Consider the following 17,403-nt stretch of genomic DNA (forward strand, 5'->3'; position numbering starts at 1 on the left):
GAAGAACAACTGACTTCATGTGCCGTAAGTGACACACACAAAAATACATCACATCTGGACCTATGTGGTAACTTTACCATTGCAAAAGTGAGTCTTAAAAGCTTTCAGACCACTAAATTTACTGCTTTGATACACTGTAAAAGAATAATTCATCTGGAAAAGTTCTGTCATGATATGCATAATGGTCATCAAATGATAGCCTTCCATTAGACCGCAGTCTATAGTCTACAGTCCAAAGGCCATAGCTTAAAAAAATATGGGTAGGGTTTTTTTTAATGGAGGAGTATGAATTAGGTACTATGTTATCAGATATTAGAAGTGATATTGATGGTTTGAATGTATGGTTATTTGCATTGTTCTCAGGAAGTATACCACACACTTAAAAACCCAAACAAAAACCAAAACGAAACCGTCCCCATGTCAAAAACCTGGCAAATCTAACAAGATGGACATGATATAAGACAGCAGACATAGCTGGAAAAATAATTTAATATATTTACCAACCCTCTAATTGTAAAAATCATAAGCAGGTCTTTTTTTAAATAAAAACCCTCCATGGAACCTGGTTCATAGCTTACAAGGCCACAAGAGACCTTATAGGATCATCTGACCTCATTAACACAATAAGCATTAGGACTTTGATGAATTAAAATGTTTGCACTATACTGTGAGTTTCTCTTGACTTGAAAATTATCAGTGAGCAACAACTTAGTGAGCATTGAAATGGACTATTATCACAGTGGAAAGTTATCCTCTTTACTATAAATGTGTCCTGTTTCTAGTTCAAATTCATCTAGCCTCAGTTTCCAGTATCTTATTTTAAGTTTTTGTTAGACCTCTACTATTAAAATACTATTCCCTACAGTTACAGCTATAAGCTTTAAAAACACAGAAATGTTCTCCAAGAACTCAGTAAGAAATCTTTGCCAATCCTTCAGTCATTCTTCTGGCTCCTCTGGTTTCTTTTCAACACTTTTTGAAATGCACTGGGACAAGGTATAGCTAGCTATACAACTAAATCTGGAAAACAAGGAAGAAGTGAGAAAAATAGTGGGCAATGAAAAAAAAATTACACAGGAAAAAGGTACAAATGAACAAAGGCAGACTACCAGACTAGAGCCAAAATTCTGTAATAAAAATAGAAAGTAGAAAATCCAAAACCTAGAATTCTGAAGCTGGCTGCACTTTACATGCAGCTGCAGTGATCTCACTGGAAAGGGCTCTAGAGTGTTTGCAGGCTTTTTTCTTATTTCAACCTACAAAGCAGATAACCTCAAGAAAACAAGCGTCATTTTACAGTCTGCTCTTGAAAGCTATTGTTTGGTCATCTTAAAAGATTATGTTGTTTAACCACTGTATACACTCTCATAGAGCGTGTGATGAGGACAAAGAATCCCACAGACTCTCCATTAATCTCTCATTCACTGAACAGGAGTTCCTGTTCTCCAGTACAAAAGATTTCAGAGGCTCAGGTATTGCAGGCACAGCCTATAAATGCTGAAACAGCCGTCCAAAGGCGGCTATGAAGCAAATGGATTTTACCATGCATATAGATTATTTGTCTTACTATTAAGTTACGTTTTCAGTCACACATCACCTAGCTTCTAATTCTGAACACTACATGGTGAACCTGTGAATGATCAGTTTTCATGAGAGAAAGTAAAGCCAAGTAGAAAGTTTCAAATTGAAAGGAAATAAAACTTACTGTAATTGGCACATCTTTTGTTCCTGAATTTAATAAATGCAGATTTAAAATTTTTGGCAGATCTGTTAAAGAACAAAAAACACACCTGGCTATTAGGCTATTTTAACATAAGAACCTTATACAAAGTCATCTGCACTAGCTGGTTTCTCATATAAATCCACTGTTGTTCAGTGTTAAAAAGTTAGACTAACATGACAGTACAGCCAGTCAAAATAGCTAGCCACAAGAATCTGACACGCTTAAAAACTGCATTTTTGTGTATTAGTAGGTATTACATGCTTCAGCTAACCACTCATATTTCTAACACATTAAGAAATGAACAGGCTAAAAATACTAAAATAAATGATTTTGCCAGATGCACCAATATTCAGCAGAAACTAATCTCATTTAAAAATCTTTGCATGTTAAGTAAGTTGCAAGGAAAAGTACTTCAGAAGCTACCTTTTTTTTAGTTGAACAGATATATACTGTTTTTCTTCCAAAATGAGTCCCTTTTACAGTTTCAAAAGATACCTTCAGTTTTACTACTTTCTGCCATATATATATATATATTATTTTTTTATTTCACTAAACAACGTTAATTTAAAATGCAATATGTTAGGCACAAATGTGTAAGTGGCACTCCAAAAATAATAAAAAAAAAAAACTTATCATAAGTAACAAATTTGATTAAGTTTGCACACTTCCACTATTCCCTGTGTCTGAAATTTATTAAAACTTACGCAGATGTAAAGCAATCTTTCAGAACAAGTTCACAAATTCAGTAAAATGACAATGGTTTTCAGACTAAGGCATGTGCAACTGTGTAAGACTAATGTTATTACTAGTCTTATAACTGGATGTGCAAACTACTGTTTGCTTGTACGCATCTCAAGTATACTTGCAGGTGAATACATTTGTGCACTGTTGTAATACATTGTTATCCTGCTTTTGAAACTCTGGCTTTTAAAAAGCATCATTCCACAAGCAACCCTGAATAGTAGAAAGATAACTGGGCTTTCCCCTCCCAACCCTACTCCTTATACTTTGAGACCTGAAGGATAGCTTACCTTGCGTTCGTAGTGTACCAAAATCTAGCATTTCTGTTGATGAATAGATTCCTGGTGCTTTAAGAAAAAAAAGAAAAGTTACATTTTCTTATTATACTAAAAGTTAATTAAGCTGAATAACTTAGGAAAAAAAACCCAAACAACAAAAAAACCAACCCCTTTTCTACAAACCTGTTGTAACTTCTACTTCAACAGGGAGAATGATAAATTCTGTGTTGTCTGAGGCATTTGTTTTTATTCTAATGAAGGCTGTGTGATTATCTGCTTCTCTTGAAGAAAAGCTGGCTCTCATCACTCCTTTTGTTTCATAGGGAGGTATTTCCTGATAAATAATCAAGGCACATCTATGAGAGTGCAGTAATTACAAAAAAAGCTGCCACACAGAAAAATTACAATAGAAGCATTGAGTATAATTGTATTAAGAGGAAAAGCTGCAATAGCAGTAAGAGACAGGCTGCATGTTATTAAAATCACCATTAAATTTAGTAAGGATAGTTGTAATAATCTAATTTGACAGACACTGATTAAAAATAGGTATATGCAAAGGACTTCCACGTCCCATTTGATTAAGTTTTATGTATTAAGATTGTGGTTGAAGGACAGTAGACTAAATTGACAGAATCTACCCATAAACAAAATCTATTCATAAAAATGTTGAGTGCAGTAACATTAAATACTGTTTTTGCATATTCTAATTGTTTTTTCTCCAAAGCGGACACAAGGCATACAGTTTCAGTGCTAAACACAAACTGAAATAGTGCAGAACTGCAAGTAGCCAGAAGCTTGTGGAGCTGCAGGTTTATTAGTCACCAAGCACTTTACAGCAAAAAGCCAAAATGTGTTTTAATTTCTGTACCAAGCCTATTCCACCAGTTCCAATCTGTATTCAGGGTTTGAAAGACAACTCTTTCTGTATTTGCTGGACATAGCTGCAGCACAAGACTTGCTTCAGAACCATAGTTGAAATACTAACATTGCATATTCTTCCCCATCACATTACAGGAGGGCTGGGGAACTGGATTTTTTTTTTTTTAATAGAAGATGAAAACCTTGATTTGAAATTTGAAGCTTCTTCCAATTAAATGCAATTAAATATGGCAGAAAGTAGGAATTTTTGATGAGCAGCCCTTGCATTGATTGATGTTGTTTCAGTTCTTTCTTTGGTATTTTTGGTGAAGGAAAGCGGACAGGACATAATCCATATAGGTGCTGATTGTCTTGTACATCTCTTCTGTGCTTTCTCTAGTATAAACTGATACGAACTTCTTCTGGAGGTCAAGCCATATTTTCCATGGCACAATGACTGTAGATGTATTCTTTGAAAACTGTTGAATATCAAAGTAACTAGTTTCAACTGCTACTACTTGGTGAGTCCCTAAACTAAGAAGCTTTCACGTTCTGTTTTCGCACTTATTTACAGACCTAACATAATGCAGTCGTTCACTAATGTTTTAAAGGATGTGATTTCACTCTTCCATATGTGTAACCAGGGATCCAATGTTCATCAGATCCCTTAAGTAATTTGGAACAGTGATTACAAAAATACTCCTGAATATGAAGACTGCTTCATCCAATCATCCAAACATTTGGTATCGAAACAATTTTAGACAATGACATACATCCATACGTCAAAGTATCATCACCATATTTCAAATAATTTCTTCTACTTTGCAGCTTTTTCTAACTGCGGTGCAGCTCTTGACATAGCCAATACAATGATATATCTGGGTGTTTCCTCCTACTGGCTTAATTTCTTCCAGTTGCCTTATTGTTTTGAAATACCAGTGATTGATGTGAAAAACAAGAGGATTAGCGCGACTAGTATTAACCTAACTGCCTTTCCATGCAATACACTAGAAGTTTTCACATGCACATCATCATTGCTTTAACTGGCAGCCTGGCCTAAAGAAGCTGAAAAGCTACATGCTCTGAAAAGCTACATGCTCAAGAAACAGACCTAGAAATAAAGTAGACATTTAAAAATCTACTGTTCTTTTGTTTGTGGCTCTGTTTGTTACATACCTACTAATGGCCACAGAATTCAACATTCCCCTTGAGTTCTTTTGACAACAAGGAAGGGGTTATCTTCAGAAGCAATGCCATTTGACTAAAATGGTGTCAAAACATTAGGACCTTCATTTTTTAAAATCCATTTTAATGTTTACATCTAACCCTCAGCATCTGTTTACTCTTTCCACTGCATTTTTTAAAAGGCTTGTGATCTGCATTTATACTCACTCGTTTGCAACTTTTGTATCTAAAACTAAGATACTGCCATTCTCATGGACTTTCTCCAGAAAAGCCAGGAATTAAGTTTTGTGATCATCCTTCTTAGCTCACTTGGAAATATCCTGGCTTTACTCATTACAACAGACTTAATTGTCAGTGACTGTAATGATACAGTTGAGCAAGAGACAAGTTTTGGAGCCCAATGACTTTAAAGTCTCTCCCAGACAGAAAACAGTCATCAACAAAAGGAATAATTCTAATTAAAGAGCAAAATAGGTTTTCTATCTAGTTGGACATCACCAACAGTGTGGTGATGAAAAAAACCTAAAACCATATCAAAAAAACTAACATCATATCAAAATAAAACCTCCCCAAACAAGTACAATGAATGTTGCAAGACATGACTACTTACCCATAGCTTCCTTGTACCTCCTTGCTGTCCTGTTGGAAGCTCTAAATGGAGATCACCTCCACTGGAATACATTTCTACCACCTGAGATGGATAACAGGAAAATGTTAGCACTCAATTTTAAAGGGATCCTGTTTTAGTTATCGGGTATTATAATGTGCAATGGCATGGGTTAGCAACTATTTGACCACTGGAGTATCTTATAAATTCCCTTTTAATGATGATATAGCTGTTCGCTAGTGCTACACTTTATGTGCTTTCTGTAGCATTTCACAGTTTGTGGATCACTTGACAGAATCAGATCATGTTTATCAGTGGACTATTCATTTACTTGTTTGGTTAGGTACAGACATCAATCCTGCCTTAACATGAGAATGCTTGTCAACGTTACATACTAGGATACACCGTAAAGACACCTTATGCTGTGCAAAACAAGCTGAAGGAAGCTAAGAGGCATGCCTGGATTAAAAGCACAAGATCTATTTTACTTTGTTTGCTTCAGTATTTTTCTTAATTACCAGTGAAGTTTAATTCTTTATCTTGCAGCAATTATGACCATTTTAAAAATGGAAATTTCATAGTAAAACCTCAGTTCAGCAAATTAAGAGATCTGTGAGCATAATCTACGATTTCTAGAACAACAGATTTGCATTTAAACAGAAAAACATTTATATAATATGAAAGACTTGACCTCAAATAGCTTTAAAGTTCAAACAGAATTTTAAGAAGTACCAAAATAAACAAAATTTCAGTTTAATATCATAAACATAAATGAGCATTTAATGGTTTTCTGTTAGGCTCACCTGCAAAGGTTCACTGTGAGGGTTATGTATATTTATTATAGGAGAAAAACTGCTATTTACAGGAACTCGTGCCCCAATAAATGGGCGCAATCGATAGGGGTTCGGTACTCCAATGCCAAACACCTGGTTCAGAAAAACAAAAACAAGCCTAAGTATCTGTATGTAATTGTTGCAGAGCCTAACATATGTGCACAAATTTTAGTAATCTACCAAGTACTCTTTTCAATTAATTTTATAGTATACTTCTAACCAAACATTTAAAACCAGTAGCATGCTAAAGCACTGAAATAAAGAAGCTGGCTTAGTTTGCAGCTGAAGGGTATTTCTCATAACTACTACTTACTTACAGTTGCATATTTAGAACACAGCAAATCAAAATACCATCTTTTTTTCCTGATACTCTGAAACACTAGATACCAGATAAAGGTTAAAAAGATGGGAAATATCCTTTAATCATACCATTATTGAACAGACTATCTATATGGGAAGCATTTTTGTTGTTGTTTTCAAAACATTGCCATGGTAAGAGTCACATTCTTTCAACAAGAGGATTTCTCTCACTTTTTAGATTCTCTCATGTCTGGTTTATCTTTCTGAATCTCAAGTGAGTAATTTTTTGCCAGCTTAATGAATAACATTGTCTTCTCACTGGATCAGATGAGTACAGAGCTAAAGAATGAGCTAGATCACTGCAATGAGCTGCTAAAATAACACACAAAAAAGTTGTAGGGAGGATTTTAAACCCTACATAATTTCATTGACCTGGCTTACAGTACTGCCCTACAGATATTTACAATGGTATACCTCTGTGTTACAACAAGCAGCAGGGATGGAAACTTCTTCAACTGGGCTGATAAAAAAAAAACGCTATTGTGCAAATATCCTTGGATGGTTAAGTGTGCCATAATAGACACTGCTCTGGTTGATTCACACTTCACAACTTTTTCCAAAAGAGTGTAATTCTCTTACCTGATAAGTAAATACCCCATGATTAGAAGTGTTAATAAATAAAGTGTTCTCTACATTTCCCACTACTCTTGCGAGGAAAACTACATCAAAAGACGTATTTCCTCCTGGAAGAATTTTCTGGAAAAAATAAAAGCAAGCAAGCAGAGGAATAAGCAAATCTGTTTATTGAAGACATTCCACCTTGCAGATGAACAATAGTTTTTGTGCTACAGAAGATCTCCATGTGTTCTTTATAGAAAACTGAACTTAGAAAGTCTACTATCGATTTAAAAAAAAAAAAAAAGAGTAGAAGTTTAAGACAAATAAAAATGTGTTACAAAATAATAAAAATACCAATATTTTATAACTATTATCTAGGGCAGGATCATATTTAATTCAATTTTTATGTTGCATTCCGAACTTAAGAGTTCAGCTTATCAGAAATATTTTGGACTGACAGTTTACAGAACATTGGAGAAAGCCAATTACTACAAGACTTCCGTAAGTGAGAAAGGTTGCTTATAGACAGGTTTTCTTAAGTTTTTAGTGTTTACATGGCCCTTGCTAAGCTACAGGCCCTGTAGACAAAACTGAAATGAGAGGACTATATCTGACAGTAATGTGGTTAACAGTTAACCCTGCTGACACCATGCTTTTTAACTTGCAAGTTCTTGTAACATGACTGCAGTAGTTATAAGTGCATTGGAGTGACTACTTCACACTAACACCACTTCACTGGACTCACAATTTTCAGAAAAATTGTAAGAACAGCTTGTTGCTGTATGTGCTCTAAGGCAATGTACACTTAGTCACTTCAGCAACAAAGGAGATCTGCCATTAAACCATCAGTTACAGTATAGAATTCCAATGTAGTCAGAATTCCTACACAATATTTCATTCCTTCCCTTCTAGTAGGGTTTGTTTGTGTTTCCGTGCTCAGTTCAAATTTGCTTGGTAACTGATATGAGATCAAGAACTGCAGTATCTTAATACTTTTAGATATGTAATTATCGCAGTAAGTAGCTCATTTAAAGAAGGGAGGGAAATCAAGCTCCCATTCAGGGTGGGGAGGAGGAAGGAAAAGCTTATTTTGAGAAAGCAGAATAACTTACCCTATTCTGAAAAAATGATGCATGAAAATGTGATGTTGTAGCAGATATTGATACTAATGTAATTGTTTCTTCTGAGCTAGGGTTATGTAGGTAAACTTTTTCCATTTTTGGCATTCCAACCGGCCTGTCGAAACAGAGCGAGAATAGTTTTAAAATGTTAGAATTCTAGAAAATAGAGCATTGGGCTTTGTCCCATTAAACCATATAGGAACATAATGGTGATTAACACCGACAATAGAACTTTGCATTAAATGTTTTTTCAAGTAACATGTAAATTCTGCCTCGAAGAATTACTTAGTTAACGTCTTTTCCATGATTTTATTGATTACTTTTCCTGAAGGCTTACCTAACATTGTATCATCCTCTAAAATGACACCTATCCAAAATGAAGTTCTATTTTTCAGTTTTTTGCTTCAGAATCAGAAAAGGCAAAGTTAAGAAACCTTAAGAAAGGTTGCACACAGCAACTTAAAATAAACAGAACATACCCTAGACAAAAGTCTAAGCACAATTTTTTTCCTGACAGATTGTAAGCAGTCTTACCCAGAACCCAGAATTTTTCTGCTATTATGTTTTATAATATGCTCTACAGAATTAAGTACACAGACATGCATAGCAACAACTGCTTTATTTATATATTGCATTTGAATTCATACCTTAAGGAAAAAAATAAGAAATGCTTGAGATAAATTCAAGAATTTAAGTAGTCTAAAACACAGAAGTCAAACAGTTAAACAACAGCACACTTTTCAGTAACAAGACATGCTAACAATTTATTCCACACAAGCTTTAGGCTTGTTCCTTTTTGCTTACAACAGCTGACGTGACAATAAATGCTTCAGTTGCACCAAATATTTTTCAGACTTTGGTATCTCTTCAGCATTTTTTTCATGCCTTTTAACACATGTGTGTTAAGCATCAGCACCAAAGCACTAATAAAGTGTTTAGATTACAATTTGCTCCAAATTAAATTTTCAAATTCAAAATAGTTAACTCTAACTTCCAGGCTACACGTATTCCATGTAGCACTCCCTCCCATGTCACCTGCTCCAAACATTGCAAGGACCACAAAACTAATGACAAGAATTACTATCTGTAGTACCTGAAGTCATGATGACCGATAGCAGGCAGTTGTTCTGCCATCCTTAGTTAACTTTAACAGGCCAAATTAATAAGCGCTATTGGAGTTGCACAGTTTTTCAAGCTGGGGCGGGGGTGGGGTGGGGTATGTCTCAATAGGTAGAGCAACGTAAGTTTGCTGTAAAATAAAGGTTGCATTGAACGGAGGATTTAGCGACAGTGATCAAACTATACCACAATTTACAAAGTGACTGTGGTAACAGACAGAACCTCCTGCTTAGGAAACATGGACTAACAGAAGGATGCTAAAGACCATGATATTAATTCAAAGACACAATTATTAACCTTCAATAAACTGCATCATCACTAACAGCAGAATGTATCTGCACTCTACTACTGTAAATTTCTTTGCTTTGCTTGCTGAGTCCTCCTAATTTTATGTCTCCATCAGCAAACGCTTGTTCTTGATCCTTCTTTCACTATCAAAAAACAAAAAAATCTCATTTTGACTTCTCTAACTTAACTAGTAATGAAGATGACAATTCCTCTCCTCACCTTTTAAAACCTGTACAAAACCTAACGTCCAGGATAAGCCATAAAAGTATTCGTATCTGTTGCCAGAATATATGGGGATATTAGAAAGGGAAATGGTTTATCAGCTGTGATGGTTTGCATTAACTGCTGTAACTGCTACATTGTTGATCAATGGAATCAAACAGTAAACCTACACACCTGCTCTCCCTTTGCTAGGGAAAGGCTTATCCGACCCGAGGAATCTGAATGAGAGCCAGCCCTCCAAAGCTCCCCATCTCTACCCCACCCTCATTAAAAAAAAAAAAAAAAAAAAAAAAACAAAAAACACCCAACCAACCAAAAACCCAACCAAACACCCACAAAAGCACAACTGAGAAAAGTGTCTGCTGATATGGAGCTACCCAGCACCCCCGGAATTCTGAACCCACTGCTTCAAACGCTCCTTCACGGACGTCAGTACAGATGGGCTTGAGTATTTTATCTGCTTGGTAACTGTGAAAGGCATAAGCAAACTTTTGTTACAGTCAGCAATTTCGCAGTGAATTTGTTGTTTAGACAAAGCGGTCATGCCTCAAACAAGTACTCTCTGATTCTATCAACACCAAAAAAAAAAAAAAAAAAAAAAAGAGAGAAAGAAAATAGTCCAACTCCTCCAACATTGAAGGAAGCTCTTTCAGTCTCTCCTGAGGATCAGCTGCCTGTCTCCTAGTTCTCACTGCAATTTCTCATTCTCCTGAGTGGAAGACACGCTCCCAGCACCTTGTTGCAACTCTTTTGCTTGCCACAGTGCAGTTTCTGGATACTTCCCCAGAGCACGTTCAGTAGCTCCCCAAGGAGGGGAAACCATCCTCCTCCTCTATTACAATGCACTCCAACCAGTCTTCATAAGAGGAGCTTAAGAGCCGAAAACAAGAATCAAGCAGAACAGTTCCCACCGACCACAACGGCAGGAAGCGAGAGAAGATGAGGCAGATTTTCAGCACTGTAGTACATGTGAGCAAACGACATGACTAGCATATCACCTGTGGTCTCTACAGAGAACCAGATGCGTACAGAAAAGCCAAGGTCAGAGTTGACTTAAGTGACACTTTTTATAATGCATAATGTGTGAAACACCACAAAGCCAAGCAAACTATGTTGAATGAACCGGTAATACTGAAGTGCCAGCCTGTTCCTGTCAAAAGGTAGTTTGGAGGTAAAACTCATTATCCCAGGAAATGTTTCAAATATTAAAAATCTTTTAAGGCCTTCATGCTTTTCCAGTTCTGAAAAGAGAGGAATGTAAGACAGTATATTTGAGAGGCCAAAGCCTACAAAAACAGCTGGTAGGGAAGCAGCCATGACAGACATCACAGTTCACTAACTTCCGATTCCACACTAAACCACCACAGTATAATTATAGACAATAAAGGCAGAAGTCACTAAAAAGGAATTCTGTTGCTAGGACTATGTTTTATTTTACTATTTTGTTGACCATTCTGATTTTGAAATAATGACTCCAGTATTATGTTTTGCTCAGATACAGCTTTCCTTATATTCTTTATGATTGATGCTAGCCAAATCTACAGAACTAGGACAACCTCACTTGTTTTTTCTGCCATCAGACATGGCAAAATCCAGGTAAAGCAGTGCGCACCAGATGCCTTTAATGAACCTACATCCCAAGAAATAATCACATAAGGGATGCTCTCCAGGCTGCAGATTATCAAGCCGCAATAATCTGCACAAGTATAATGTTACCTGGTGCCAAATTCTACAGCAGAAGTTCCTGGAGCAGTCACAGCTAGCACTTTTCATTGCAAGAAGCCGGTACAGACACACGCCTTCAGGCAAACATGAACTGTCAAAGCACATAAGATTTTGCTCCTGATCTTTTGTCCCTGCATAATTCTAGGTCCACCTACACTGATAAAAAACAGATACCACAACCTAGATGAGAAGATGGTAATTAAGAAGGGTGAGGTGCCTGTTCAAATGGATAAAGAAGCCTGTGTTCATATTCTTTACTGCTGCAACTCAGCTCTTTCCAAAGTCTGAGTTCGTATCTGCAGTGTATTGTAAGCATGTCCTTGTAATGGAATTCATTGCTGCTCTAGGGATCAAGAGGTAGATTCTTTTAACAAAGGAAACCAGCTCCTGCAAAAAGTTGGGGAGATGAATCCTTGAGTTATTGGCTCAAACTTAACTTGCAAAAATATCTAGCTACTCACTGTGAAGCAAATATGGATTGAGAAAATGCTTTTTTAAAAGAGTAATTACATTTTTTCTTACTGCATATAGCTTAGACACCTCTGCAAAATGCTTGCTTGATTTATGAAAACTGACACAAATCTGTTACTGCAATGCAAAGGATATAAATTCAGCAGATACATTCTTCCTCTTCCATCTCCTATTCTTTCTAATGAAAATGGAGAGAGAACTAAAGTCAACCAAAAGCTTCCTACTTAGATTTTGGAATGCTGGCAATATAGATAAATATACTCAAGATTCAACTCAGGTAAACTCCTCATGAATTTGGGAGTTTAACAAATATGTTTTCTCCCAACTATTTTTTTCTTTTAGCATCTTTGGCAACTGCTGAAACAATTGTAAGACCAGTTGTTGCACAGCATATTAACAGTTTCACGTGGGTTAAACCAGTATCCTGTGTCAGACAGGAGTGAATAGCAGATGCCTAGAAGGCAAAAGTGTAATAATGTGGAAAGCATACAAAGTCAAGTGCCCAGAAAACTCTCCAAGCCTCTAAAGATACGCAGCTTGGGAACTTCCTGAACCAATGCAGATGGCTCTCCAGCCAGAAGACAAGAGAGAGCGAGCTCCAACAACAAAAACTTGGGTGTTGACTTGTAATGTATCCAGCTACTTTTAATGAGATGAAACAAGCTGGTCTTAACAAGGCTACCCCTAGGGACTGAAAGGGAATGCCTTTTGTACCCCGTTCTGAAGAAAATGCTAGGTCCTTACGTGAAGGAAGCCTGCATGATGTACGAGACTAGAGAATTAGTGACTAGAGCATTCTTCCCTTTTCACCTGAGGCTGTATGCATCGCTGGTTGAGCGACACAGGCAAGCTGCTGCTTTAACTGAAGTTAGAGTAACTGAAGCACGTAAGTTTGAGAATGCAAATGTGTCTCTAACTCAGAAAAGCAAAAAAAAACCAGAAGGGTTTTGGTTTTGTATATGTACTAGCCTATAGACCAATTGTTTCTCAGCTTCCAGATTTCACTGGCTTTTAACAAATCAAGAAAGTTCTTTTATACTACGCTTGACAAAAAGTTAGTGTCCATATAACACACTAAATGGAGCAAACATCCCATTTTATGTTAGTAATCTAACTTAGATCCCATCCAACAAATCATACCTTTTCCTAACAGTTAGCAAAACCCCATATACAAAACACCAGTAGTAGAGTGTTATCCAATCATGTCACCAACTGATTTAAATGAATCTAACAGTGTAATAAACTATTACTTGCTTTGGCAGCATTTTGCAGTCTAGCATGATATGCAAACAGAAAGAGACGTACATCTGGACTAAATGTCAATTTACTGTCAACAATTTCTTACATTTAACAAACTTCAAGGAAAAGGAAAATTTCATTTTGCAACATTTTCAAAAAATGCCAACAATGTCAAACTCTCACACATTAGAAGTGTATCAAATGTAGTGTGTAAACATTTGGCTGCACATTATAGGTACCTTATACATCCTTTCACCATTGGTAAATATACTTGTTTAAAATGTAAGAAAACCAGCAATTCAGATAAACTCTCTAGTTGCTAAAATTCTCCACTATTTACTGTTAAGAGATTAGAGTTCTTAGAACCATAGAGTTGTTATGGTTGGAAAGGACCTCTGAGATCATCGAGTCCAACCTGTTAACCTAATTGCCTGGTCCACCTCTAAACCATGTCCCTAAGCACCACATCCACACGTTTTTTGAATACTTCCAGGGACTGTGATTGTACCACTTCCCTGGGCAGGCTGTTCCAATGCCTAACCACTCTCTCCTTGAAGAATTTTTTCCTAATATCTAATCTGTATCTCCCCTGGCGCACCTTGAGCCTGTTTCCTCTTGTCCTATTGCTTGTTACTTGGGAGAAGAGACCGACCCCCACCTCACTACAACCTCCTTTCAGGTAGTGGTAGAGAGCAATAAGGTCTCCCCTCAGCCTCCTCTTCTCCAGACTAAACAACCCCAGTTCCCTCAGCCGCTCCTCATAAGACTTGTGCTCCAGACCCTTCACCAACTTCGTTGCCCTTCTCTGGACACGCTCCAGCACCTCCATGTCCTTCTTGTAGTGAGGGGCCCAGAACTGAACACAGGACTCGAGGTGCGGCCTCACCAGTGCCGAGTACAGGGGCACTATCACCTCCCTGGTCCTGCTGGCCACACTATTCCTGATACAAGCCAGGATGCCATTGGCCTTCTTGGCCACCTGAGCACACTGCTGGCTCCTGTTCAGGTGGCTGTCAACCAACACCCCCAGGTCCTTTTCTGCCAGGCAGCTCTCCAGCCACTCCCCCCCCAGCCTGTAGCGTTGCATGGGGTTGTTGTGACCCAAGTGCAGGACCCGGCACTGAGCCTTGTTGAACCTCATACAGTTGGCCCCGGCCCAACGATCCAGCCTGTCCAGGTCCCTCTGCAGGGCCTTCCTACCCTCCAGCAGATCGACACTTCCACCCAACTTGGTGTCGTCTGCAAACTTACTGAGGGTGCACACAATCCCTTCATCCAGATCATTGATAAAGATTAAACAGAACCAGCACCAATACTGAGCACTGGGGAACACCGAGTCTATTTTCTTGAAGAAAATAGACCAATTTAGTAAGCTTCCCATCCTCTTATGTTACTTCAAGTAACATACGGTCTCAAGACCTGCAAGAAGGTCTCAAATATTTGAATGTTACCAAGCAATTGCTTTCAAGACCAGCTCAAGCTTTCACAGAATATCCTGCCAAATACTAGAGCTCACAAAGAAGAAACATGAAAATGTTACAAAAATTCCCTAAGGAAAACATTTCAAAGGAAATGCAAAGCGAGATTGTTTACCAACAGAAAACTGAAAGACAGAGTTTCAGAATACCGTCCTACCAATGAGAATCCTTTGTCTAGAGAATGGGACCTTGCTCAAATTGAGTGAAGCAAGAACCTCCATTCACCACAGAAGCATGTTGTTGATCAAGGATTAAAATATCACTTTTGCTAAGAGTATCATTTAATACATTACCAATAATTTCTATGAAGCAGGGGTAAGATGTCAACTTCGTCTTTAAAATAATTCCACATTTTAACATTTTGATGGTAAGCAGTTCTACCTTATACTGTGCTAGTATCCTAAAATACTCAATACCCAAGTGCTCCATTACCAAAAGTTACTTCTACCAAAAATGTAATTGTGAAGAACTTTCAAAACTTTACTTTTAATATAGTCAGAGTTGAATTAACACAGATGAAGGCAATCTTATCAAGATCTATGAAGATTCAAGTTCTCCCACAAAGCAGGTGCAAGAACTGAATATAAACTGCCCTGCAACAGTATTCTTCAGTCTTCACTCAGATGGGCCATCTGCAAGAGCTCTAATATGAAGACTTGCCTCAAACACAGAAAGCCATATACGTAATGACTGTTCTGCCAAAAAAGCCTCTGAGCACCCGACTCCCAAAGCCATGGAAGACGATGTAATGGTTACTGTTTGTATGTTAGAACACCTCAATTATTCCATTCCCATTTAACAACAGGGGAGAGTAACAAATTAAAAGAGAGATGACAAGGAACAGAATGTAGCTAAGAATAAAGGCAGCTAGTTGTGGAGTTGGTTTTGGGTGGAGGTTTTTTTGCTTGTTTTCTTTAAAGCCCCAAATCTCCGATATCCAACATGTTGCAGAATTTGTTCCAGGCGAAGACTGGTGTTGCTTCAGAAACACAAGCAGGAGACTTTCACATTAAACAACCAAATGAGTATTCGACTTAGTCCAAGCAGTCCCCTGGAGCAGTGACATGGGAGAACCTGCCTCAGTTCCACCCCATTCCCAGAGGCTTAATGTATACAGAGAACACTTGGGATCTCTTCAAGTGAGCTAAAGATTTGCATATCCTAATATATAGCATATATTTCCTTTGATAAATGTGAGATTACCTGGACTGCCTTCAAAGTGGCAGAATATGGTGGTGTTTATTTTATATTAAAACAGCATTCAAAAAACCCCAACTGTTATAAAACACAAGTATAAGGCCATTGTAATCTCATCTCCAGATGGAACACAGGAAGTTTATCTACTGCACCTATTTATCAACTTAATACTGATTTTGATTTTCTGAGATCCCTAGATAAAATAACTTTTAATAAATATTATTCCTTCTCAAGTTGGTGTGTTTTTGAAACATCTGATTAAACCCACACACTCTCAGCAGACCAAAAATGTCACAGGAAGAATGGGTTAGCTTACAACTGAAATTAAATATTGCATCTTGCTTTAACCTAGGAACGATACCTGTTGATAGCTCAGCATAAGCATGAACTTTGAACAAGCTTGCTCTACTAAATGCTAATGCTAGCCATTAACAAAACACCATTTAGATACAATACTTATTCAGAAACTAAATATGCCTTTCCTAAAATCCATTATTAACAAAGAAAGAAAAGCCAGAATTTGAATGTGAAAACCCTGTCTATTTTAAAAGGCAAAAAAGCCAAAAGCTTAAATCTGCATTATTTGACTTCTGAGGTGCTTGGCACCTGTAGTTTGTTCCCACCACAGGGTTGAGTTACTCAGTATTTCTCAGAGTTGGTTCACTTTTATTTAAATGCATGAGTACAGATTTTAAACTAAACTTTAGGGCTCCATATCAAAACCTTTTCTAAAACTGTTTTTGACATCTTACTGAAGTTTTAATAAATCAGAAAACGATTTCTGCCTGAGATTATGACCTAAACTATAACAGATAAATTAATTACCATATACTGTTAGAAAAAAATAAAGAGAACACATAATGAACCAAGATCTAACACACAGGTTCCCTATTTTAACTGATAGAAGGCAGCGATTCCCCAGCGCAGTTCTGCACTTACTGTACAGAGCCCTTCCAAGGTAAGAGATTTACACTACTTTAACAGCGTACTAGATCTACGCTATTTCATCAATGCTTTCAGCTCTGACAAGAACAGCTTACATAAAAAGCCAAAATATAATGAAGAACAGCTTAAAGTATTTATGATACTGTCTGGAATCTATTTTTAGCATGGGAAGAAAAAAAAATCTTTGGAAATCTACAAAGCAAAGCAGCACAGGTAGCTTTCTTCAGATAAGCATGGAAACTATAGGTGACCTTGAAAAGCAAGATATTTCAGAGCACATCAACCAAACGCTTTATTCATATTAGAAAAAGGTGTATAAAATACATTTTAAACGTCAAATTCTATAATTACTATGAATTCAAAACTTTTACAAATTTAAGAGAAAATCACTTAAAACCAAATCAATCGGTAACTTTACAGTAACTCTAAAAAAAAGCAAACTGCTCTACAAGTTC

The 17,403-nt window shown here is 37.0% G+C and overlaps 1 protein-coding gene across 5 annotated transcripts in view; it reads right to left on the minus strand.

The window, feature by feature from the left end:
• Positions 1–17,403, minus strand: part of TMEM131 (transmembrane protein 131) — a 103,627-nt gene that overhangs the window by 42,620 nt on the left and 43,604 nt on the right. For all 5 annotated transcript variants that reach the window (XM_082304719.1, XM_082304718.1, XM_082304720.1 and 2 more), the window contains 7 exons: positions 8,256–8,379; positions 7,165–7,281; positions 6,196–6,318; positions 5,396–5,476; positions 2,926–3,076; positions 2,755–2,811; positions 1,706–1,767 (listed from right to left, as the gene is read on the minus strand). In XM_082304719.1, the coding sequence (XP_082160845.1) occupies positions 1,706–1,767; positions 2,755–2,811; positions 2,926–3,076; positions 5,396–5,476; positions 6,196–6,318; positions 7,165–7,281; positions 8,256–8,379 (715 nt within the window). The remainder of the gene's footprint in view (positions 1–1,705; positions 1,768–2,754; positions 2,812–2,925; positions 3,077–5,395; positions 5,477–6,195; positions 6,319–7,164; positions 7,282–8,255; positions 8,380–17,403) is intronic.

This window comes from Platalea leucorodia (assembly GCF_965183815.1).
Source record: "Platalea leucorodia genome assembly, chromosome: 2".
In the NCBI taxonomy this organism is placed as follows: Eukaryota; Metazoa; Chordata; class Aves; order Pelecaniformes; family Threskiornithidae; genus Platalea; species Platalea leucorodia.